General features: G+C 41.6%; 1 protein-coding gene across 2 annotated transcripts in view; it reads left to right on the forward strand.

The window, feature by feature from the left end:
• Positions 1–24,519, forward strand: part of pcsk5b (proprotein convertase subtilisin/kexin type 5b) — a 61,889-nt gene extending 37,370 nt beyond the window's left edge. Inside the window, exons 10-21 of one of the 2 annotated variants that reach the window (XM_008294439.1) lie at positions 2,054–2,157; positions 3,720–3,837; positions 7,717–7,905; positions 9,341–9,477; positions 10,022–10,153; positions 10,314–10,416; positions 14,544–14,737; positions 16,973–17,057; positions 18,873–18,976; positions 19,120–19,258; positions 20,637–20,752; positions 22,212–24,519. In XM_008294439.1, coding sequence (XP_008292661.1) covers positions 2,054–2,157; positions 3,720–3,837; positions 7,717–7,905; positions 9,341–9,477; positions 10,022–10,153; positions 10,314–10,416; positions 14,544–14,737; positions 16,973–17,057; positions 18,873–18,976; positions 19,120–19,258; positions 20,637–20,752; positions 22,212–22,318 — 1,528 coding nt within the window. In that variant the 3' untranslated portion in view covers positions 22,319–24,519. Of the gene's footprint in view, positions 1–2,053; positions 2,158–3,719; positions 3,838–7,716; positions 7,906–9,340; positions 9,478–10,021; positions 10,154–10,313; positions 10,417–14,543; positions 14,738–16,972; positions 17,058–18,872; positions 18,977–19,119; positions 19,259–20,636; positions 20,753–22,202 lie in introns of both variants that reach the window. The other variant, XM_008294438.1, reaches the window with a different exon arrangement.
• The last annotated feature ends 869 nt before the right edge of the window (positions 24,520–25,388 follow it).

The raw sequence follows: 25,388 nt of genomic DNA on the forward strand, positions 1-25,388 counted from the left end.
GCACATGCAGTAGGAAAGAGTACAGGATGAAAGAGGGAAACAGTTTAGACAAACTCTGCAGAACCGATCGTATCTGCTCTTATCTGGTGAATGAGGTCGAGCAAACTTTCTGCGATAAACACGTCAGGATGCCATTACACTAGACCTCACTAAACTCAGGCATTTTCTCTTGGTCTGAGAGGACATTGGAAAATGGTACTTTTAGAAAACTGTCCCATTCTCTGTTCTCTGTAGATGTGACCACGTAGAAGATGTTTTAGCGAGCGCATGATTTAGCACGGCGAGCAGCAGCTTTTTACAGCTTCAGAAACTTTTACTTCTTTACCGTTTCCTTATGTCCTTGGAAATGAAGAAATGGAAAAGTGAGTGAACATGGAGACAGAAGACTTCAGTGAGGAATTTAGGAGGGATAAACAAGAAATGAGCATGAACAACCTGCCATATGAACCTCATCTACTGGGAGGTTTTAAGAAACCAAAACAGGGACAGATGGGCGAAAATTAAACTCTCTTTCTCCGTTTGTCTGCCTCAAAATGCGAGCGAGAGAGGCAGATTTTAGAGTGAAAGATAATATTTATAAATTAAAGTTTCATGGGTAATCTTCCATCGCTGGGCTGAACTAAGGTGAAATGTCGACGGAATGTTAAAACGTTTGACTTTTCGCCTCCTTCTCCTCACTCGTTGCTTTCTCTCTTCAGATTACCCCTGTGTTTTCATCCATAATTACACTTGAGAGAAGCACCAAGAAACCTATATTAGACTTCTGATTTGCTGCTGGTTTCCCCCAGTATGTGAGCTACTCCATTAATTAGTATTGGCTTGTTTATGGGAAGGCGGTCATGGCCTATATAACGATGCCAAAGTCACTTTTAATTAATGACCATAAAACATTTATGGAACCGTAATTACACAGTGGCAGCTAAGCCTATTAATATTGATCTTACCGTTAATTATTCTGACTTTTCGTAGGACTTATCTGCGCTGCCATCCTTTAATTATTCTTTACTCTATTTTCAGCCGTTTGGTCTGTGTGCTACAATAGGGTTTGATAAGTGTGGCCCAACTAAGAGCATTAGTGAGTTTTGGACATGTGTAACAGCCTGTTAATGTCAGTTGATGCCATGTGTCTGGTTCACCTCAGTCTTTGTTCCTTATAAAAATACCCTTCTTTGTTCAGTCGTAATCAACACCCCATACATCAGTTTCTCGCAAAAAACGATGTCGAAAATTGCAAAAAAAAAGGTGAAAACTTATTGCAAACTGTGTAGTTTTTAGATGGCGAGGGAGTGACATGAAGGGAGGGAACAGAGCATCTGGCCAGCATATGAGATGGAAGGGAATCCCAGGAAACTTGGTGACCCACTTCTTCCTGGTTTTTCCTTTAATGTAGCGTTTGGACATCAAAGCAGTCGAGACACATGGCTGCCATCTCGTAATGGATCTCACGTGAGATCTGAGCAACTGGGGACGGACGAACAAGCGTCTACGCTCTCCATCTTGGTCCTCTGTAATTTTCTCTCTCAGTAATCTTCCACCTACTTTGTGTTGCCATGTTTTCTTTACCTTGTTTTACATTTCATCCTCTTTCGCCCCGCCTTGTGCTTTGTTTTTAATCTCCTTCGGCTTTAACGCCAAACTTTTTTTTAATGTCCCTCTTTCATCCAGCTATCCGCCCCCGTGCCGTTGTCTGAATTCACTCCCGTAACGAAGATCTCTCTGTTTCTTAATGTCCGCTCTGCCCCTTGTAGACATTTGGTTTATGTCTCCATGTTCTGCTCATCCTTTCACAACACAATAAATTATTCAATAACTTTCCCTTGCTCTGCATCATCATTCCTGCATAACCTTCTATTTATGTAAGTGCATGTGTGCAGATTTACATATCTGTTATTCAAAATATATGCATATATCTGTTTCATTACAGAATGAAGGTCTTCATGTCACTTATTTCTTTAGTTCTTGCACAGTTATGGGCTCCTACGCATTTTCTTTGTTACATTATGATGAATAAATTAATATATTTCTGTGTTTGTTCGTGTTTTCTTACCTCCAGTCCTATTCTGACCTGGAGGGATGTTCAGCACATCATTGTAAAGACCTCAAGAGCCGGACATCTCAGTGCTCCTGACTGGAAGACTAATGCTGCTGGTTACAACGGTACACACACACACACACACACACACACACACACACACACACGTTGCTACAAATGCTGCTGTAGATATGAACCCTCAAAAAACCATAACAGAAAAACTCACATTTCATTTCCTTCTTAGTAAAAATATAAAATTAAACTTCACTGTCACTTCAGATCACCTCCAGCAGTTGTTTTTCTCACCCACGGATCTGTTTGGTGCATCACATCTTATCAGCGATACCACACAATACAACTAATCAGTTAATTAAGTCAACTAATCTGCACGAAGAACACTGTAGAGATTTACTTGCCCTGTTTGCGGACACTGATATTCAGTAAAAAAAAGTCTTTGAAATAATGTTTTGATATTCGATTGAACTTTATTTGAATTTCTCTTTTACAAAGTTGACTAATATCCTAATTAGATGTGTGACTTTTGTTTGAGATGTCTTTGGCTTTTGATTTGCTGTCTTAAATTGGGACGCCTGTTTTTCATTCCATCCCAAAAAATAATAATCATGCAAACAAACAAACAAACAAAACGATACAAGTTAGAGCTAATCAGGCTTCATAAAACGCTTTCTAGAATTTCTTAGTTTTTCAGCTGTCTCTGTAACTGATGGAGATGATAGTAATTGTCATGAGCAAATAAAAAAATGCAAAAATGTTTGTGAACTACTTCAAAATCGGTTTGAACTCAGAAACATGTAGATGATAAACTTTTTTTTTTTAGCAACACATCAATTAAGCAACAGTTGCATTTAGCGTGCTCTGTGGAATTTAGTCTGTTTGAAAGAACACAAAACAGGGCGGCTACACAGACATCAACGTTTAGTATTTTCACTAGTTAATTAGTTTTCTCCAGTCAGCGGAGGGGTGATGAACAGTTTCCAAAAATGTTTCGTTCTTAACTACTGTGCCGCCAGCTGCCATCTGTCAGGGTCCGTGTGGTGGGTGCTATTTTGTAACTTGGAGTGCGTGTTTAACGCGTACCTGCGTGTGCATGTGTTGCTCGTGCGTGTGCTGCGCGTGTTGCTTTGTGTGTGTGCGAGTGTCTGTGTGTGCTGGAGAGAAACCAAGAGAGTGAGAACTAAGGGTCAGCCAGGCTGCAGGCCCAGTGTGCCTGGAGATTTTCCAAGTGACAGAACAGGGGAGGGGGGTGAGGAAGTATGAAAGGAATTCATATTTGATTAGCTGAACCCATAAGTTGAGTGCTTTGCAAACTTTATTTTTCCTTTTGAAACAATTACCTAACTCAGTATTTTTATAGTATACTTAAGAGACAAAATATCTGTTAAAACAACAGTGTGTTCTGAAGTTTTGCTTTTGTTGAAATAATCTGACTCTGTAATAACCTACATAACAATTCTAGGAATCTGACAACGGTGTTATTGGATTCCTTTAACGGCTTCAAACTTCACCAAGTCACCTAATCTGACTTTCTTATTCTCAGGAGTTTGGAGTTAGTTCGTTTAGGAGTCTGAGCTGTAATTGGGCGGTTTTTGACAAAGCATTAGTATGCGAAGCTGTAGATTCAGCAGAGGAGATCTGATCAGCTGTGACTTTTCACCGTTTCCTGCAGTCAGCCACCTGTACGGCTTCGGCCTGATGGACGCCGAGGCGATGGTGAAGGAGGCGGAGCGATGGAAGCAAGTCCCTGCTCAGCACGTCTGCGTGGAGAGCGCTGACCGACAAATCAGGTAGAACTGATGCACCAGCACAAACGCTATTTAGACCCTAAATCCTTCTTCCTCAAGCCTGATAGAGAGCATCACTGTACGCTACATGACCAAAAGTATGTGGACATTCTGACATTACACCTGGATCCGTTTGCTTAGCATCTCAAAACTTTGTGCATCAAATCTGCTGCTATGCCAGCCTCCACACTGAAAGGAAGACTTTGCAGCAGCTTTTGGAATCTGGCTGCTGTGAGTTTCGATCCCATCAGCCACATTAATGAAGTCGATCTGTCTTGTAGTTGGTATTCCGGTTTGTCCCACAGAACTGAGGTCAGTCAAGGCTCTGAGCAGGCATGTCAAGCTTCTCCAAATCATTGCATGGTCCTGACAAAGAAATGACCTTGTGTCCGAACTGCTGCTGCAAAGCCAGAAGGACTTTGTTGTCTCAACCTATCACTGTATGCTTCAAATTAAAAGCATTCAGGCTGAGATGTGACTGTGAAGGTCCACTGCTGTGGTCATTTCACTGTAGTAGACTTACTTTGTTTGACATAAAGAAATCCAATCCTGTCCAGTGTCCAGATATGCAATAAATTAGTTTGACAAAATATGGTTGCATTATGAATACGGGAATAGGTTTGTGTGCCTCTCTTAGAACCCAAAGCCCCTCCGTCTGTTCCACTCTCTCTTTTGTTGTACTGTCTTTCTTTTCTTTCTTATTTTTTTCGGTCTCTGGTGTTTTGCACTGGCATGTGTTTGAGAGTGCGGTTGTGCAAGCTGTACCTTGATAGGGGCCAAGCATTAGTTCTGGCAGGGTGGTTCTCACATAAGACCTTTACTATGCGCGCACACACACACACACACACACACACACACACTTAGTTACATAGAGAGAGCCAGGGCTTCACAGCTTGTTATTCTTGATGCAGCTGGAAGCCTGAGCACTGTTCTGTGTTAGGCTGGCTGGCTGAACTTGGGCCCTGAACTGGTTTGCTTTCAGTCGAAGGCTCAGTGGCCAGCATTATCAGTGTCATTCTGTCTGTTCTGCTCTTGTGCACAAGTCAGCCCATACGAGACTTATGTAAAGTCTAGCTCGTGTCGGAGGCGGTCGTGCTTTACGCCTCCAAACTTGTGTAACGTCTGTTGGCTAATGGAGAAATAACCGCTGTTGTTGTTACGAGAAAAAAAAAAAAAAAACACAACACAGCCCCGTCATTTTAGCCTCCTTTCCCCCCCATGTGCTGTGTGTTTATGACCAGCCTTAGAGATATGTAAATTGCATTATAGCGTTGTTCTTCAAGAGAGTTCTACTTTCATCCAGCCAAATGAAAGTAGGCAATCGACAGGAAACAAAAGGCTTTGTTTCATTTCGCTTTTGGGATGAAGGCGAAACAGTCATGAAAGTTTTATGTGCAACACGGCTCAAAACTGAATTTTCTTTTTTTTTTTAAGCATTCTTTTCCAAACACTTAGCAGAGAGTTAATTTGTGTGTAATGTCATGTTTGTTGCTCGTGATTGTGAGACGAGGGGGGGGAACAAACCAAGCAAAGCAGAACGACTGTGTTTTTGGAGGCATCTTTCACTTTGCAGGGCGTGTGCACCGTATGCATGCGTGTTCTGTGCTTCCAGCGTAACTTTGCTACATAAGCGTTGTCGTCACCTCGCTGCTGTGTTCCCACACACCCTCTGGCTGGCCCCTCTGACTGCGTTTGGTAATGTCTGTCTGCAGTCGATCTCCCCACTCCACTTGGAGTGTGCACCAGGAAAACTGCATGATCTGTGTGCAATCAGGCTGGTGGTAATCAGCTGTGCATCTGTTCTTCTTGGTCCCAGGCGTATGCTTCAGTTATCTGTGCTGTGTCACAGAGAAGCCAGAGCTGTTAAATCAGCTCTGGACTCCCCAGACATTACCGCTGACCGCTTTCCAAACAGTCGTCGAAAGAGACGATTGGTATTTTTTCCGTCGAGTCTGCTCGAGCTCGTTTGTGTTTTTTCTGTTTTCTGTAGTTTCGATGTAAATTATTTATAGTAGCTCAGTTCCTCACTTGGCCGGTCAGCCTTCTAGTATAGGAAATGATCAGAGATGGAGGACAAATAAAAAAATAAAATAAAAAAAATAGATTGTTTTCCTTTCTGTATTCTGGAAGGACAACTCATAATGTGCTGCTTGAATAACAAAACGCTATTGTCCCTTTCATACCAATTCACTGATCTAATTGATATGAGCTGGATTCATTTAATGCACCAATGTCGCTAATTAATTCAACATTCCTCAGTGGAATTCATGAGTTTCATCTTGATGGCTAATTTTGGCCTTTCATAAGAGTAATTAATACTTTTAGCAGTAATTAATAACCAGTAGATCAGCATTACACGGTCTGAATGGCAAAACAGAACATTTTTTTGTAATCAAACAATCTGCCGTGTTGCTCTTTGTCTCAATTAATTCTTCAGCCAAGTGTGAGGACTATTTTCTTCCATCATCTTTCACACGAGCGACCACAATCTATAGCAGCTGATAATTGCTTCCCTGTAATTTTCCTCTCAAAGATAAACATCTGCGCTGTATCACGTAACTTAAAAAATGTCACTGACAACAAGGAATCTAATAAAAATGGTTTCCAATACAAGATCAAACAGCACAAGTTACTGGCAGTAATTTTCTTTCGAACCCTCAACCCTGCAAAATAAAATATCATAGTATTTTTTTTATATGGTATTTTTTTTGCCAGCAAGTGTAATTCACCAGCTCTGTTTTAGTTTCCAGTGAGTAAACCCTGCATGTAATCCAGTTACTACAGTGAGTTAATGTGTTCACTTGGCTCAGCTGCTCCGTACGCGACTGCTGTGCTGCAGCAATGAATGACTCTTTTTCTCCAACGTCTTTTTGCTGGCAAGATGGTATTCATTGTCCCCTCTTCTGGACCTGTCCTTGTTTTTGGTGCCGTATTGCTATTATATTAGATCATACTGCAGATGTTATTCTAGGGGCCATTAGATGTTTTTGTTGGCAGTCCGGTCATCTTTCTGCCGCTGAGATGTGCATAGCAGACAGAACAAATTATGTTCTTTGTCTTTCTTATCATGCTCAGGTTCTTAGTTTCTTTGGCAAGTCGAGGTGCAATATTTTAGTGGAAGAGAAGCACACGTGGTTGCTTTTAGGCGTATTGGAAACTGATGCTTTTGTCAGTCAATAACAGCCTTTCTGGCGAGAGTTGACAGAGCTGGACGTCTCTGTGTCGACGGGCTCCAGACTCAAAGAGCAGAGAGGCTACAGGTGTATATTCATACAGAGTGACTTTCAGCACATCGATCATGTGTTGTGAAGATCGTGGCCAGTTTTAATCTACTTGAACTATGATTCCAGTCCGTGGATGAAATTGTGAAATGGAAACACGAGAGCTCTGCCCAGTTAGAGCGGCTCTGAAGACACAACAAATTCACTTTGAAATGTGTTGTCCAACCAGTATATATTTCCTGAAGCTAGCTAATCTGCAGTGATGTATAACTTATCTTTTCATCTGTAGCAGCAAGCTTTTAATCAGATTATATATCTATGATGTTATATTTTTGCTTGCATCTGTGTTAATTGCAAACTGTACGGACACACCAGCTGAATATCTTTGGTTCATCCAGCAGTGTCCATACATTTGGAGTTGCAGCTTTTGTAAGTAAAAGCTGGCTGTGAGTGAACTTTCTGTGGCCTGGCAGGCTTACAGGAATTAGTGTTTGTTACTGGAAAAGATTTCAAATGTCTTTTATGATTCATTGCCCATTGACAATGAGATCATTTTTATCTTCAGCTGATAAAGCCCTCAGTGCTCCCATGAATAAGTTGGGCAAATAGTGCTTTAGCTTGATATTTAATGTTTACCTTTGTTTTGGTTTCCATCCTCTAGAACCATCCGTCCAGAGCACGTGGTCCGGTCGGTGTACAAGGCGACAGGATGCACCGACAACCCCAACCACCACGTGATCTACCTGGAGCACGTGGTCGTACGCATCACCATCACACACCCTCGCCGTGGAGACCTGTCAATCAACCTGACTTCACCCTCAGGGACCAAGTCTCAGCTGCTTGCCAACAGGTACACAAGTCAGAGAAGTTGTAGGCGCTTGTCTGGAAGTTACAACACATATCTGTAAACCTGAAAGTGAAAGAGATTAGAGTGTGTGTTTTGTATTTTTCATATTGACTGTGTATGTTGTCACAGATGAACAGAATACTGGGATGAGGAGTTTTGCTGACAGTCTGTAGAACTTAATTTCTAAGCATCCTCTGTAATCCATCCATCCATTATCTATACACCGCTTAATCCTCACTAGGGTCGCGGGGGAGCTGGAGCCTATCACAGCTGACTCCCTGGACAGGTCACCAGTCTATCACAGGGCTACACTTAGAGACAGACAACCAAGCACACTCACATTCACACCTACAGACAATTTAGAATCACCAATTAACCTCAACATGTTTTTGGACCTTGTGGGAGGAAGCCGGCGAACCCGGAGAGAACCCACGCTGCACGGGGAGAACATGCAAAAAAAGATCCCACTCACTCTAACTGGGACGCAAACTGGGGATCTTGTAGCTGCGAGGTGACGATGCTAACCACCGAGCCACCTTGCAGCCCATCCTCTGTAATAATATTTTAAAAAATGTTTAAATACTAAACTAAGCATTTTTTTTGCCTTAAAATAAATCCCTCTTGTTTGCTAAGATGATGCCAAAAATGGTAATTTTGGTAAATTTGTCTAAAACCCTTCAAAAGCTGAAGCAATTTGATACTGAATGTAGTGAACCAGCAAACCTGCCATTTGTAATCAACCAAAAAAAAAAAAAATTGTTATTTACTCAAATGAATTATTTTCTATTTTAAGCATGAAATATATTTTTATCTAGTTAAACATGAAGGGGTTGCCAAGCTTGGAGCAGGAATTTTATAATCCTGCCAAGTTTTAAAACTGGCAGAGACATTTTCACTGAAAACAGAGAACAGTGATGTGTTGTGCTACACAATGTAGTAAAAAAAACAACAACACAAAAACACCCTGCTTTGCTCCTCTGTCACATTTCTGTTGCATTTTTGTCTCACACTCCGTCACTCTTGAGGATAGGAGCCACATCTCGTTATTTTCTGTGCATTTTTTGGTCTTCTCCTTTCTGCTGCAGCTCATTTAAATCTTCTTGTTTTTCTTCCCAGCGTTGATCTGGACGTACTCAGATATGATATTTGAATTTTCATTTGTGTGGGTCACACTGAGAAGCTGAGTGTCCAGCTAAACTGTCGGGCTGCTAAAAGTGAACTCACACCTTCAAACCAGTCCAGAATTTTTAGTGACCCCACAGCGTAACCTCATTTAAACCACAGTCCTTTATAATGTTTGTCCACAGCTCATCAGAGGCTGCAGTTGTATTTTGTTGCGTGGCTGTGATTTGTTTGCTCTGGTAGTACTTCAGTCGTTTCCTCATCTGATACCATTGTGTGATTTCTGTGTGTGTGTGTGTGTATTTTTAATGTGCAGGTTGTTTGATCACTCCATGGAGGGTTTTAAGAACTGGGAGTTTATGACCACCCACTGCTGGGGAGAGAAGGCAGCAGGCGACTGGGTCCTAGAGATCTATGACTCACCTTCTCAACTCCGCAGCCAGAAAGTACCTGGTATGACACCGTTAATAACTTCTTTAATTAAAAAGGAAGTCTCCATTGGTATTGACGTTATTTTTTAATAATATATTGTAATTTACAGAGACAGTAGAAGTAGAGAAACGTTTGGATCGGCAGGGCACACATGTTGCTCTGGAGGCAGCGAACTTTACAACTGGAACTACCCACTAATTTAGAGTCTCGAACGGGGAGTAGCAGTTTTTCAAAAGCTGTTACGTCAGTCGCTTTAATTCCATGTAACTTGGCTCAGTTTAATTTTGGGTATCGCTGAACGTTTCGTATGATATAATCTGCTTGTGGTGTGGCTGAAAATAGCCGAAAATACAGGGCTGAAAAATTCATCCCCGCTTCCCGCTCTGGTTGGGATGTGATTGTGAAAGTCAGGTTGCAAATACTAATGTTACCACTGAGTTGGAAAAAAAACATGACATTATTACTTTTTTTAAACATGACCTAATTACAAAGTGCAGCTCTACAGATCAAATATCAAAATGTCTCTGTGCATAAGATGACCAAAATAAAGCTTCTGTTTTCTCAGGCAAACTGAAGGAGTGGTCGCTGGTGCTGTACGGCACCTCTGTCCACCCGTACTCGTCTCTGCACATAGATAAGCCTCGCTTCACAGACTTGCTGACGTCCACCGATGAGGACGTACCAGAGGAGTACAACGGTAAGCAATAAATCCGGAGCCGCTCGCAAATTCGTAACATGCGGTTTAAGGGTACTTTTAAAGACTGTAATAAATAAATGATTGTTTTGATGAGGCTCTTAGACTGCAGAGCCTTTTTTTTTTTTAGAGCTTTTCCACTAAAGTGTTTCATTCTCTGCAGGTCCCTGTGACGCTGAATGCAATGAGAACGGCTGTGAAGGTCCCGGACCCCATCACTGCATTAACTGCCTCCATTACTTCCTCAAGTTCAAGAACAACACCAGGTCAGACGGCTTTACAGCATCATTAGTTGCTTATCTAGTTTTTTGCAAGTACAGTCGTGACTCGATAGTTCAACACTAAATGTAAAACCTGCTTTTATGTCGGATAGCAAGGCTGTCGGATTGTCAAGACGGAGGTCAAGATACAAGGAGGGCTTGATGTTTGAACAGTCATTTGTTGTTAATATTTATTGTTCATAGTTGTTCTAATAACTAGTAGTGCTGGTCTGAATAGAACTTTCTGGTCTCTGGATATTTGGGCTCAATTAATGATGAATATCAGAATATTCGGCGTGGTCAGGGAGGACACTTCCACCATGGGGGAGCACTCCGACGGGGTGGAAGTGTGCGGAACGCACATGCAGTATTTGGCTGCTGATGCCAGTTTAGTTAGCGGTCACATTTCTGTTTCCACCATCGGTGGCGGTGGGGGAGTGGCAGAAACGCTCCACCGTTACCATCTGTGTTTACTACCATAAACACTGAGCACGCTCGCTGTGTGTGACGTCGTCGTGTCCTCTTCTGCGCGTGCGGGACGCTTTTGGGTCGTATGAAGTTCACACAGCAGATCACATACAAGTCGCATTTAATTGGAAATGTGAACGAACTCACAAAATAATCGGATTTCACAAAAAATCCAAATTGAGCATTAAGTCCTGCAGTCTGAATGTAGCTAATCTGTGGGATTGTTCAGTCAAATAATACGCTGTTATCCTTATTTGTGACATAAAATGTCATGTCAGAGTTGGAATCCAAGGCTGTCGGTATGTTAAGGCTGTTTTTTATGGGTTTCGTTTGTTTTTTCTAAAAACCTGTCGAATAGCAAGGTTTAGGATTGTTAAGGGTCGGATTATCGAGTCACGACTGTAAACATTTTATTAAAATCACACATCACAAGGGGAAACTTGTACCGGTTTTGTACCTCAAATTCAACATCTTCTGCTACCTTCTTCACCTTCTCATGGTGTTTCTACACTGAGAATAGTTGAGAAACTAATCATTTAGAGCCAAACAAATCACAAATAAATTAATAATTAAAAGTAATTCTAAGTGAGGAAGTTAGTAAGTCAATGACTAAACTTTCATTTTGCTCCTATTTGAGCGCTTGGATAACAAAGTATTGACTGAAATTAAAGACGTTTCAGACTTCCAGGGGAACAGTTAATAGTTCATCAAACCATTTATATGAAGATGTGAAAGTAATCTCGTTCTGCAGAGCCCAACAGAGACAGTTTGTTTTCTTCTATTAATTTAAAAAAAAAAAAAAAAGAAGGTGCGTCTGAGATAGAAAGCTGCAAAGTGAAAATATACATCAGGCTCATGTGTTATTTCAGCAGCGTTTGATTGTTTTAAAGCGTGAGTTCCAGTGAAGAGACGGATCAATATTAGCTGAGGGCGTCTCAATCAGATAGTTTTACGAAGGTACAGCGAATGCTGTTGCATACCAATCCCTCGATGCGTGGATTCAATCAGCTGAGGGCGAAATTTCGATTGTGTTTACACGCGTCAAAGAAACATCTGTTTACCAGCCCACTTTGCATGATTGAATGCAACGCTCAGCATACCGGCAGAAATTTACAATCTGTCTTGCGCTGTGCGAATCCAGCAAACGAGTTTCTCCATCTTGTGACTTTTTGACAGTTGACTTAAAAAAAAAAATTAAGAAAGAAAATCTGACTTGTGTATTTATAAACCGTTTCAGAAGACCTCTAGAGCATTGTGAAACTGTTAAAACTGGAACCTTCATATAGCACACGTGTACATTTCCCTCTTTCATACAGCCGTGTCAGTGTCGCCTCATCAGTCTCATATCAGAGATGCTGTCATATTTCATGCTGCCCATCTTTCTCCCTGTTAATCGTATATATAAGTCAGTGTAAGTGTACGTCTGTGCATGTGTGTACATTTGTGTGTCCCCTTAGTATCCCATTAGGATCAAAGTCTGTGGTAATTGCCTTTGTGTCAGCTTGTCTCTGCTCTAATAAAAGGGAGACCGATGCAGGTGCATGAGAATGTGCAAGCTTAGGTGCTGCCTTATCATTAGCCCACTTTAGTGGTGTGCTGCCCTTTTCTGCCACCACAGGGAGCAATTGATGAATGAAGATTGGGGGGAGTGGTTGGAAGAAGGGGCTTGGGCGGCGCTGGTGTTTAATGTTAAGATAATTACATCCCTGCATATGTGTTTGATGGTCTGCACTCATGTGAAGGTGTGTGGGTCTTTGGAACTTTGCCGGGTGTGTTTTTTGTTTTTTTTTACATCTCTGTTTTTAGTGAAAATGATCCTTGTTTTTAGATTTCTGCAGTAATGTCAAATAACTACAAATATAAAATGTGAAATAAGTGATTGTGTAAGTATTCGCCCTGTTTAAAGTGACCCACCTAATTCAATACAGCTGCAGCCAATCGGGCCAATTACTGAAGTGGAGTTCTGTTCTATATTTCTGTGTGCTATTTTAATATAAAGACACCTGTATGTGGAAGGTCTAGTAAATAGTGAATCAGGAAAGACGTCTTTACACGACACAGCCGCCTCACGTAGCAGGAATTATCTCCTGCTTCATATGTGAGGCATGAAATTGCTCTCGTCCGTCGCCCCCGCATTCTGTGATGGAAGAGCTTTGTGGCTCAGATCTTAGCACCTTCAAAGGGGTTTCAAGTGTGAACCTCCCCTTGTTGGTGTTTTGTCGAGTGGCCCACAACACCTCAGAGGGGCTGGACAGTAGAACTGATCTCCAGAGTGATGCTCTGGGAAGCCCCTGCAGGGTAATTCCACCAGGAGGTTCAAAGCTCGCCATGCCTTCTGCTGGCTTTCAAAGATGAGGGACTGGCATTTTCCCAGTTGATCCTTTTTTCTCCAGGGTGCCATGAACTCCATGAAGGCCACCAGTTTGTTGTTCTTGACCAGAATGCAATTTTAGGTTGGCATCTGCAGTTTCTTTGGGAAACTTGAGTTGAATTCTGAGGCCGACTCTCCTTTCCAAAGGATTTGCAGTATCACGTATATCTGCACCCTGAGCGTCCTTGCTCACCTTAACCCCTGACTGATAAAGCGAGGGCCTTTGGCCTCGAGCTTGGTCTTGTTTTACCTCTTCTCTTTGTCTACTCTCTCAGCTAGCAGAGCCAACACCTGACAGTGCCTCCATCTGAATGCTCCAACTTTTCGGCATGATGAGTCTCAGTTAGGAGATTTGGAGATTTGTTGCCGTTGGTAGAACACTGAAGACAGAGCAGAGCAGGAACTCGATCCGTTGCTCCATAAATTAATCTGGCGACTCAAACATTATCAAATAGAAATGAGGGCCAAAAATATCAAAGTAAACATTTTATTTGAGTAGCTTTTACAACAAGATTTGCACTGACTTGTGTTGTTCAGGACAGAGCAGTTTAAAGTTCATGTTTAGCGGCATCCTTGATGTAATGTTTCAGTGTTTTTTTTTTTATTTGAGTAGTTTAAATAATCATTTCGGTGTAGCAGAGAAACGGTATTGAAGTTGGAGGACAAATGAATGGCAGTGTGTTCTTGCACACGTGGATTATGTGTTTCACACGTGCCATATGTGTTTCTTGGCAGAAAACCCTGTAGTGTGCGAATACGGCTTAAAGTGTGTGTGTCTGTGTGTGTGTTTGTGTCTGTGTGTGTGTGTGTGTGTGTGTGCGCTCTTGAGGATTTTGGAGGTCTTTTTCACCTTAGTAAGGGAGCCTCTGGGTGAAATGAGGGGGTGATGAGGGGCTGTGAAGTTATTCAGCAGATGTTGACCTGTTCGCTGTATAGCACCGGCACGCACACAACTCAGCCCGTCTACTTCTGTATCTGGTCGTCTCAACTCATTATGTGATCTTGTTACAGCAAAAATATATTTATTTCTGCTTTGGTTCTGTGAAACTCGATGCCCGTACTACATATGTTTTACATTTTGAGCCTGTAAACATTACACTGAACTGTGTGGTGGAGCTTGTTAATCACGGAACAATGATTTGGCCTTCATTGTTCAAGCAGACTGAACCTTCAGAGGCAACATGAATAAATCTGTAAGAAATCCGTGTCGTGTTTCGACTTTTTTGCCTTTTGTGACGCTCTTTCTCACCTTGGTCTCCCTCTTTTCCCTCCCTTCAATCACCTCTCTCTGCAGGATGTGCGTGTCCGAGTGCCCCAGCGGTTTTTTCCGTGACGATAGGAAGCGCTGCAAGAAGTGCTCCTCCTTGTGCGAGACCTGTGTTGGAAGTCGCAGCGACCAGTGTACCACATGCAGGACTGGTTTTCACCTCAACGAGGGCTCCAACACGTGTGTCGCCACCTGTGCCGACGGCTTCTACCTCGATAGTGGTACGTTTCCCTTCCTGCTACATTGGCGAACATGGCAGCGCATAACACTGTCAGGTAGTTGTTAGGGTTTTTTTTTTTCAGCATTCCTTGGTTCCAGTTTGGGGTTTTTATGAGCTTCAACAGTGTCTCTCTTTTGCAAAATGCAGCAAACAAGCTCGATTTGGCTTAGCAGTTGTGGAGGCGCTGCAGCAAACTGCACCCGTCAGCACAGAGATAGATAATGACTACTGTGTGCCCACCCAAGGTCGCTGATTGTCCTCATTGTCCCAGCAAGTCCATTGTTACTTAGTTGTCCATTGATCTGATTACCAAAGCCTGAAGTCCTTAAGATTAGAGTCTAATGAAATGTACTGCAAAGGGAGGAGAAGGTTATCCACTAATAGCAAACAAGCTGGACTTCAAGAAATATGTGCCCGCTGCTGGCATCACAAAAAAAAATGGTCGTAACTATCAGCAAAACTTTCATTGGCTGCCTCAGAGTGATGCCATGGTAGCCTTGATGTAATGTCTAGCCACATGTTTATTTTTATGCACTTGCTAAATTGAACAGGACTGAAAGGTCTATGCCATTTTTTTTTTTCTCCACCAAATTAAAGTAGCACGAAGCCTGAAATAAACCAGACTTGCAGGAGGACTTGTCTTTGGACTATATTTTAGGTAATTTGTCTCGTTTTCTCTCCCGTTTATCAGCGGCTTTTAATAAACGGAGTGGTGCGGTGGTATTCATACGCCGGTTTGTCTTGTGTTCAAGATGTATGCCCCGTCTGGATGAAAGCAAATCAGGAATGGGAGACTGAAACTGTGTATATCTTATAATTATGTCTATATATTTGCTTTGTAGCCAAGAAAGTATAAGTCCTGGCAGCTCGGAGAGTCTCTGGCAGCAGATCTGACATGATCCGATCCAAGTTCAATCATAACATTTCAACCGGCCAAGATGTAGTGGATACCTTTTTTCCCTTTTGAAATGTCAGCGCAGCTTGGTATTGTGTTGCTTTAAATGAGCAATTGTTTTCCTTTTGTTATTCTGATAGCAAAGCGAGGTGAATTCCTGCCTTTATCAACACGTGGATGTGAGTTTATTACTGGTCAAGATACCTTTTTAGAGATGACAACCTAACACCTGACTATTGTGTGACGTTACAATTACTGTAAACACAATTCATAGATGCTTTCTGACTGTCTTATATGTCCATAAAACATCTTATCCAGCGTTGTACTAGGTTGGTTATTTTCCTTAAGGGTTCATGTTTTATTGCGTTTTAATTGGCTGGTTTATGTTCATTGTATAGAAAGTCAGAAAATGGTGACATCACAGTTTCAGGAAGCCAAAGTTGGTGTCATCTCTCCCACCAGCTGTTCAAAATCCACAGATGTTCAACATACCGTGACACAAAACAGACAAAAAGTTGGAAAATCACACCACTGCTCAATTCACATGTACTCTTCATAATTGTTACAGAATTTTCTTGTAATTGTCGGATAATTTTGACATCCAATTCTCAGCTAAAACGGTGCAAATAACAGTCGAGAACTAACGCAAAAGTGCATTCTCTTTTTATGGAAATCAGTCGATCCCATCCACATCCTGCATCCAGCCTTTAATGATTTTCAGATTCCTAAAAGTCCAACACAGCAAACCCTCGTTTACTCCCAGTCTCCTCCTCTTGATTTTTATCTCTAACCTCGAACAGAACCACAAAAAGATGTGTCATACAGAAGAAATGCTTTTCGGAAATGTAGAAATAAGGGTTTTAATTTATAGCCGTAGTCTACTCCTTGGCTTCCCTGGAGAGATGAAACATGTTATTCACATATCTTTTTGGCAATCGTCGTTGCTGCTGCAAGCGCAAGTGTCCATGTGCATTGTGTCAAAGCGTGTCATTGCCTTTAGCCTGCCTTTTGAAATATTCATCCACATTCCCATCCTCCCTCACCAACACTACAATTTTCTTTTTCAGCCTCACAGATTTCTCCCCCCCTCACGTCTCACTTGCCGTCTCGCTGAGTCTCACCCCCCCTTTTTTTCCTCCTGTTTTGTTCATGTGGCCCGTCTTATACTTATTCTCTCCTTTTCCTCCACAACTCTGCTCCTCCTCACTCCTTTTAGCCTTTTTCGTATTCCTCGTCGCTGTCTTTCTCCTCTGTTCCCTTCCTTTTTTTTTTTCGAAATGCAACCGGACTTATGGTTCCTATTAGCCACTGTGTACGACTGGCTCTCTCTGTGTATTTCAGATTCCAACATTTGCAGGAGATGTCAAGAGAACTGCAAGAAGTGTGCGAGCTCCAGTGTCTGCACAGAATGTAAACCTGGGATGAGGTAAGCTGGGAGTTGTGTAGAGCCTAACAGGAGTCACTGATTAGAGTGTAAAGCCCTGATAGTTTTGGTGTCTTAGAAACAATGGATTTCTGTCTCGCTGTATATTCATGAGTTTGGATGCCGGCATGTCTGTGGATCTCAAAAGCTTGTCACCTGACATTTACACTCACTTAATGCAGTCGTTGGTCAACTGTGTGGAGGTGAGAAAGTAAGCAGGGTTGATCGTCTCTTATCCCAAACAACTGCAGAATGAAAGGATGTTAGAAAGCTTCCACATTATGACGGCGGCTTGTTGCTCCACCTTCACGCGTGGCTGTTTAGAAGAGCTAAAATCACATTTGTCTTTAAACACAGCCATACAAACCACTTTGTTTTGCAAAGTGCACTACAATTTGCCTCTCATTCCCCCGTTCACACTCACAGTTAAGTGCTTTGCCCCATGACACTTCAAAAGGGGGGCGGCCAGTCCTGTGATTACTGGACGACTCGCTTTGCCTCCTGAGTTACACCCAACCTTTATGTTCCACATGTACATAAACAGTTTGGTTCATATGGAGCTCAACAAAACATACACGCTCTAATTTTAATCAGTTAATTCTGAAATATGTTGCAAACATGGCGCCCTGTGCTCCTAAAAGCCATCAACTGTGTTATGGCTTCAGGATAAAAAACCTTTTGTGTTTCTTCCAATGTAACGCCGCAGGAACACAGCACCACTAATTTAGACCAGCACATTATGTTACACTGTGGTTTGGGTTCGCAGCATGAACCAGTGAAACCAGGGCTTCCCAACTGTTTTCCGCTTGGGACCCAAACTGAGTAAACTGAGATTCACCCGGTGACCCAGGCTTATTAAAACCCACATATACTCATGTCATGTGGATACCCACAAGTAGTGGATCTGTTTTGGGTTGTAATCCTTACTCTGAAGAGCCTCTGATCGAAACCACTTAGTTCACCATGCAGACATGTTCCAGTTCAGTTTTTGGCCACTTCCACGGCAGCCTCTTCAAACCGACCCGACTACACTTGACCTGACAGAGGATAGGGCGTTTCAAAGTGCTGGAATTCCTGATAGGTCATGAAGGAAACACTTGTGAAGTGTTTAAAACATATTGCGGTCTTGAACCCAACTCTGAGTGTTCAGTGTAGCCAGAGGTGGAGGTGGGGACACTCGAAGGCCATAATTTCCTCAACGAGATCACAGTTAGACTCACACACACACACACACACACACACAGCCTCCCCTGTCCCATTTACTTTACCATTAATGCTCAGTTAGGAGCCGGGGAGGAAGAGGGAACCAGACGAGATCATTTCTGGGAAACTTTAGCTAACACAGACCAGCTGTTTTTCAGCTTAGCACAGCAAGCTCACCAACCTGTCCTCACTGCGACTTCACAGAACTGACTTTATAACCTCCAAACCTGCTTCCTAACTGACCTCCACCCCAACATCTGGCACTTTCAAAACCCCTTGTGTTGTGCGCTGGTCAAAACGAGACGGATCTGAATTACATTTTTCGGGGTATTAGTCAAAATGTGAACGAAAGGCCAGTCGCCGTTGTGCACTCCCACACATGACACAGTATCACTGGTGCTGCAGTTGGTGTTTTTTTTTTTTTTCTTTAGTTCTTTCTAAATCTTTGTCCAGAAATTCTTCTGCAGCAGTTGTTGTGTCAGGCCAACTTTCACTGATAAAGAGCCAGGAGTTTGAATGTCATGATGCCAAAAGAGGAAATGCAATATTCCTTTTTCGGTATTGACTGCGAATGTACAAAAACGTATCTTCTGTGTTTTTTATTTTGTTTTCCAGTCTTCAAGGAAACAAGTGTCAGATGACCTGCGACCCAGGAACTTATTACAACGGCCACAGAAGGGCCTGTGAATTCTGTCATCGGGCCTGTGCCACCTGCGCAGGTAGGAAGTCATGACTATTTGTAATGAACTAATGCTTTATAAGAAGTAAATTTATTATCAAGGTCAGTGTGCACTGTCGTTTTCTTTTTTCAACTCTGTGGCTTTGACAGAATTCCTGAAGCGTGTGTTCATGTGTTTTTCAGGCACAGGTATAGAAGCATGCACTAAGTGCTCAGACGGCTACTTACTTGAGGATTGGCGCTGTGTGGCAACATGCAGCTCCGGCTACTACCTGTCAGAGCAGACCTCAGACAGCGGGCCGATGCAGAGGTTCTGTAAGAAGTGAGTCAGCACGCATGCCAACACCTCTGCACGACAGTAACAAGCAAAAAAAAAAACTTTCCATTCCGTACAGATAAACAAGGAAATCTGCCTTTACTGAGCAAGTGAAGTGCAAATGTCCTTACTTTAGGATGAGTTTGGCCTTTTCTAGTGTTCCTTGTCCTCTCTGCAGTGTCGCTATTCGATGCTGGTTTTGAGAAGTTGGCCTGCAGATGATTTGTTGAACTTTTAAAATTGGAACCCAAACAGGAATAATTAAACAAAATTACAGTCATTGCAACAAAAAGCAGAAAATCCTACAAGCGAGGACTTTGTTGTCAGTTTACAGTCAAAGTATAAAACTTGTGTCCCTCAGTTATTTTCCAACATCAGAGCTGCTGTTTGGTCATTGTTTCCCAACAAACAGCTCCTCAGTAATGTTGACCTGGATGTGGAGGAAATTGAGGGAAGGAACTTGTAAACGTACTCATATTCCTATGCTTGATGACAGTTTGATGACTAGTTTGTCTGCTATCACACCCACAGTCCAACTCCTCCACTGACTCAGACATCTTGTCTGCTCTTCTTATCGTTTCCTGTGATGGCTTTGCCTCCCTGGTATTTTTCTCTCCCACCTTGAATTATTTATTGCTCACTTGATCCTTTACCTTTACTTGATTCCTTTATCCTCGGTCACCACCCCCCCCTTGTCTCAGAAGCTGATGTCAGATAATTTCCCATAAATGTTGTGCCCTGCTTTCACACTAGCAGGATGGTAAATGTCAGAACTAGGATTGTTTCAGATATGTTTTCTCAGAATTCCCTTTCTTGCTTTACTTTAAAACCTTCAGTCACTTCCAAACACTGCTCACTAATATGAACCGGAGTGGCTGAAGGAAACAACTACAGGACAGTCAGCTGATGTTTGATCGTACCTGCAAGGCAATTTGGAAGCTACCATTGGTGTGCTTTTTTTTATCATTTAATGTTAAACACCTCCACAGTTTATGATGCACACTCGGCCAGAATGGAGCAACGAGAAAAGAAATCACATGCAGTGATTAGAGGGGGAAGAGTAATGTTTAATTCACTGCAATTATTTACACAATATCTGATATGACCGTATGCATGCTAATCAACTGGCACACACTCTGCAAAGATAACATATCTAAGGCAGCAGAATGAAACACCACACTGCAAAGGTGTGTTTGTCACTTTAAGGATGGTTTACATTGTTTTCCTGCTCATTGTTCCCAATAGCTCAGTGGTTTAAAATGTATATCGGAGCATGTGAATGTAAATTGCCTTTAAGGGACAGTTCTAGCTTTGAAAGTGGGTATGTGAGCAAAGTTTATTGCCGCCTAGACCGGAATGTAATTCTTCACACAACCTTTGACAGGTGTGACAATAGCTGCTACGAGTGCTTGGGGCCCGGAGAAAGAAACTGCAGCAGCTGTGTCAGTGGTTACAACCTGGAGGCAGGAGCCTGCGTGGTCAGCACCATCTGCAAAGATGGTGAGTTGTCAGCTTTCTTATTTCTTGATGTGTGTGTATTTCATACTTGTTGCATTGCTCGTCACAGTTATCATGACAGAAAAAAGGTGCTTTAAAGTGGAAAAAAACTGAACAAAATTCTGGTTTTTGCTAAATGTTTGATAAACAAAAAAATCATCGTAATCAAAAACCTTCAAGGTGCAGATTCACACATCGTCTCCAGATATATTAACAGATAAATCAAAAGAAAAATGTGACATGTAGCTTTATTTGTAAGTAAAGGATTCACTTGTGGCCTTTGTAGTTCAGTAATAAGAGCTTTGTACTAACACCTTGAACTAAAGTGCTCACTGGTGCAGCTTCGAAGCAGGAAGGCCGTCTTGTCCTTGCTTTTGGCTTTTGTGCTCTTCATCTAGGTCTCATAATGTTCTGCACATGACTAATATAATATCTCTCTGGGATTATACACTCACACGCTCTTGTCCTTTTATTTTAATATCACCCCTCTTTTCCTGGTTTGTCGCGGTGCTTTGTCACACTGTTAGGATTCTTAACACCATCTACTTACTCTCCGTCTCCTTTTTAAGTGTTCTTCTGATTTCTCTTTTGAACTCTCCATTTTCTGGTGCGTGTGCTTCGTGGTTTTTGCCCTTCTTCCTAATTGTGCATGTTTGGTTTATGGATCTTTTAGTGTAAATATTCCTGCTCTTCACTAACCGACTGACTTGATTTTCTGATTACGAGGCTTTGACCTTTAGCCATGACCTTCTAGTTAAGATGAACCAATGGCCACGAAGTCTCTCAGCTTGTGATGAGATAAAGCTCTGAGGAGAAAAACATCTTTACTGTGTGACCTTTCTGTTAATGATGAGGACTTAGCTTAAAGTGCACACTCAGTCTGTTTCCTCAACCAAACGTTTCATATTGGTGACTTTTTTATTTTTTCAAATTGGTAGCTCAAAAGTACATTTCTGTTAAATTGCTGTTGACAAATTGAAGAATTGGCCCACAGGTTTCACAGACTGAGGGTCCACTTTATGTGTTTTTTATTATGCTAAATGACACAAAGTTGTGAATTTCAAAAATCCTCAATTTGCTAATTGTGTGACGTTTGTTTTTTCTCTCTCTTTCTGTTTTTTTTTTGTTTGTTTTTTTCCCCTGTTTTCCCTTTCTCCTGACATGGATCCAATCACTCCACTGGACTACAATCATTTTCCACCTCGATGAACATCACCTGTGATTGGATCAAAAAACCAAAAAAACTCTTCCTGTCACCTGAACCCTCTCCTGATCAATCACACGGCTCTGCCTGTCATTCAACCATTGCTAATGGTTCTGCCCTGTGTGTTTTTCCACATGTGTTTGTATTTGTGTGTATGTGGATGTGTCTCCCTCCACCCCTTCCTCCCCTCCTTCCCTCCCCCTTCCAAACTCCCCCCCCCTGTATCTCTTCTTCCTGGTCTGTGGAAAGCAAATGAAGAATCTTGGGCGGAAGGCAGCTTCTGCGTGCTTGTTAAAAAGAACAATCTTTGCCAGAGGAAAGTGCTGCAGCAACTGTGCTGCAGAACGTGCTCGCAAAAGGGGTGACGGGACGTAGTCACTGGGCGTAAAGGGAGTGCAGGGGGGATGTGGGGGCACAGGGGGCACCCCTCCTTCTCAAACCCCCTGCCCACTCATTCATAGTCACATAATTTATAAGAGAATCTGTGCCTCTTAAAGGGACTGCATCGGAGGTGCGATGACAGGACTACAACAAACCTACCTTTTTTCTGTACTGGGACACACACACGTGGTCAGGGTGTAAAATGACTGGGACTTACTTCAAGAACAAATGAGCAAATGAAAAACAAAAGTGAAAACAAACAAAAGAATAAAAGTGTCGGTATTTTGTGACCAAAGCATTGATGCCAAAATAATTGAACCTTCTTTTTTTGTTGCCAGTGTAGGAAGCATAGCTAAAAAAACAGGAGCCACTCAGCCTGTGAATCTCTGAATACGTCTGTGTGCATTTTTATTTTGGCTCCTCTTCCTCCTCTCTTTCCAGCGTTAACGATAAACAGATGGAAAGTGAACATACAGTAGGAAAGGCCATGGTTTTCTGCCTGTAAATATACGTCAAAGGAGAGAGAGAGAAGAAAAAAAAAAAAAAGAAGCTCACTCAGTAATGTGAAAATAATGTGTGTCTGGGCTGACTTTTGGCTGTTTAGGGGAGAGAAGACAAATTCACACACATTTATATACACTTACCACACACAGGCACTTATAAACATGAACTCAGACACATAAATCAGCCGCCACTTGAAGTTACAGACACCACAGTGTCACTGTATGCCAAGACTGATGCACGTTACTGACCAAAATCACCTCATTTCATTTATTTAAAACACAAACCTGCCCTCTGAATCGTGTGTGTGCGTTTGTCTTTATCGGTGTGTCCAGGAGAATGCCATTAATTCTTGATGTAAGCCCAGACAGCATTGATTCATTCAAAAGGTACTACAAGACGAGTCGATAGTCATTCCTTCCAGATCTTTCTGCAGGGAAGGAAACACTGCAGTGAGTTATAATGAATTCGTGGTACTAGGGATGTACCGATGCCAATTTTTCACTCATGATGAACATTCTAGATACTAAACTTTTGCCCAAAACTGAGTATTGATTCCATCCATTACTGTGACTAAAGATTTAAAGCTCCTCCATTCTTTTGTTGTCACTGGATAAAGTAATCGAACTATAACTCACATTTGTTACAGGGATATGAAAATCTTTTTTATATGTTGGTTTCCACATGCCATATATAACCCCGCTTAAGGGAATTTTTTTTTTTTTTTTGTCCAAGGATGATATTTTATCTGTATCGGTGCATCCCTACATGTTACTGTTCTCAAATAAAATAGAGTTTTAGAAGTTTCTACTCTGCGTCATTCCATTATAATGGCAATGCATATCAACTGAAGAACTGCGCTACACTTTGAACACAGAAGGTCAACGTTTGGCACAAAAAAAAATATTCTGTTGTTATCATCTGCAGGGGAAAGTCTCTGACAGGCAGCAAAGAGCTCTGCTGATCTTGCTTTCAGTTATTTCCGGAAAAAGTATTTTTTGTTGAAAATTCAGACATAAGAAACACATTTGGCAGCAGAAAAAAACAAAATTGGACAACACACACAATGAGGCAATAATTCTCCCGTTATAATAGTCGAAACTAAAAGTGAACCTGCAGAATCAGGAGTTGTGTCGTATTGAGCCAAATCTACGCTTGTGATAAGGCCAGCAGACTTCAGATGCCTGGATTCTCCTCCTGTCTGTCTCTGAACCTTTCCTGATGGAACTCAAAGGTTATTCCGGAGGTGCTGGTTTCTAATAAAGAACAGCAAAAAAAATAAAAATAAAAAATAAAAAATCATGTTTAAGGTTCTTACTTTGTGCGGGTGTTCACGCCTGCAGCTTGAGCATTTACAGTATTAGATGAATTGTTGTACTGTCACCTGGTTATGGTTCTTGATGATTTGTAATAAAGATTGATGAATCCCCTGTTTTGGTTAACAAAAACTTAATCTTGGTCATTGTTTAAGATGACGTGTGTGTGGTAGTAGACACAAACACACATGTACACACACACACACACACACGCACGCCCTCCCCTCGTATAAAAGCTGTTTTTATTGTGTACCTGTGACATATCTGTGACAATGCATTATTAATGTTACTCAAAGTCCTAGTTTTGAAAATCGTTTTTTTTTTTTTTTTTTTTACTTAAGTGTTCTTATTAAAATGTTTAATCTGTTCATGTTTTTGTTTTCTTTTAAGTTCTTATTATGTTGACAGTGTGTTAATCAGCAGCAGTTTGTCCTTTCAGTGTTTTTGTTGTTCTCACCTTTTAAAACATTAATTCTCTTTTTTCATTCTTTTACAAGTTCACGAAAGGAAATGACATAATTGAAATTCAGATCCTAGATTTTTTTCCCCCCCCTCCGACACTCGATCACATTAATTAAGTGAAAGTTGCACCTGCCCCGGGGCAGAGCCTTTAAAAGGAGATGTGTGCACTCAGTGACAATGAGGTCAGCAATGCAGGGTTTAGCTGCTTTCTTATAGGTGCAGACTTCATCGTCTTATCTGCATTTATTCTAGTTAACGTTCATGAGTGGAATATGATGAGTTTGAATGTAGAACGTGATTTGTTTTAGGGTTGTTTCCCCCCCCTTTTTTTAGTTTTTCCGTGTTTTCTGTTCTTGCCATAAAGTAGCAATTAATACCAATATCAAAAACTCTAAGGCTGCAGTTGGAAAAATATCAACATGTCAGTTTGTAGAGAGAACATGAAGATGTCATTTGCAAAAACAGAAAACTCCATTTTTGTAGATTTTCAGAAAACTTATTTTTTTTGTTGTTTGCTTGAGATAATATCAATCAAACTGAAGCGGAGTGGATTTGACTCAGTAGAAATGACAAAAATAGTGATAAGTTAAGTTTGATCTTCATTGTTTCAGGTAGATGATGGAAAAGTGGGTTTTCTGAAGGTTTGTGAAGATGGAGTTATCTGTTTTTGCCAATGAACTCTTCACGTTTCCTGATTATCAGTAGTTAGATTGTTGTTTATAGTCACAAGATACTTCTAAAGTAATATTAGTTTTGGAAAAGATATTGATCAATC

This window comes from Stegastes partitus, unplaced genomic scaffold (assembly GCF_000690725.1).
Source record: "Stegastes partitus isolate 25-593 unplaced genomic scaffold, Stegastes_partitus-1.0.2 Scaffold963, whole genome shotgun sequence".
Classification (NCBI taxonomy): domain Eukaryota; kingdom Metazoa; phylum Chordata; class Actinopteri; family Pomacentridae; genus Stegastes; species Stegastes partitus.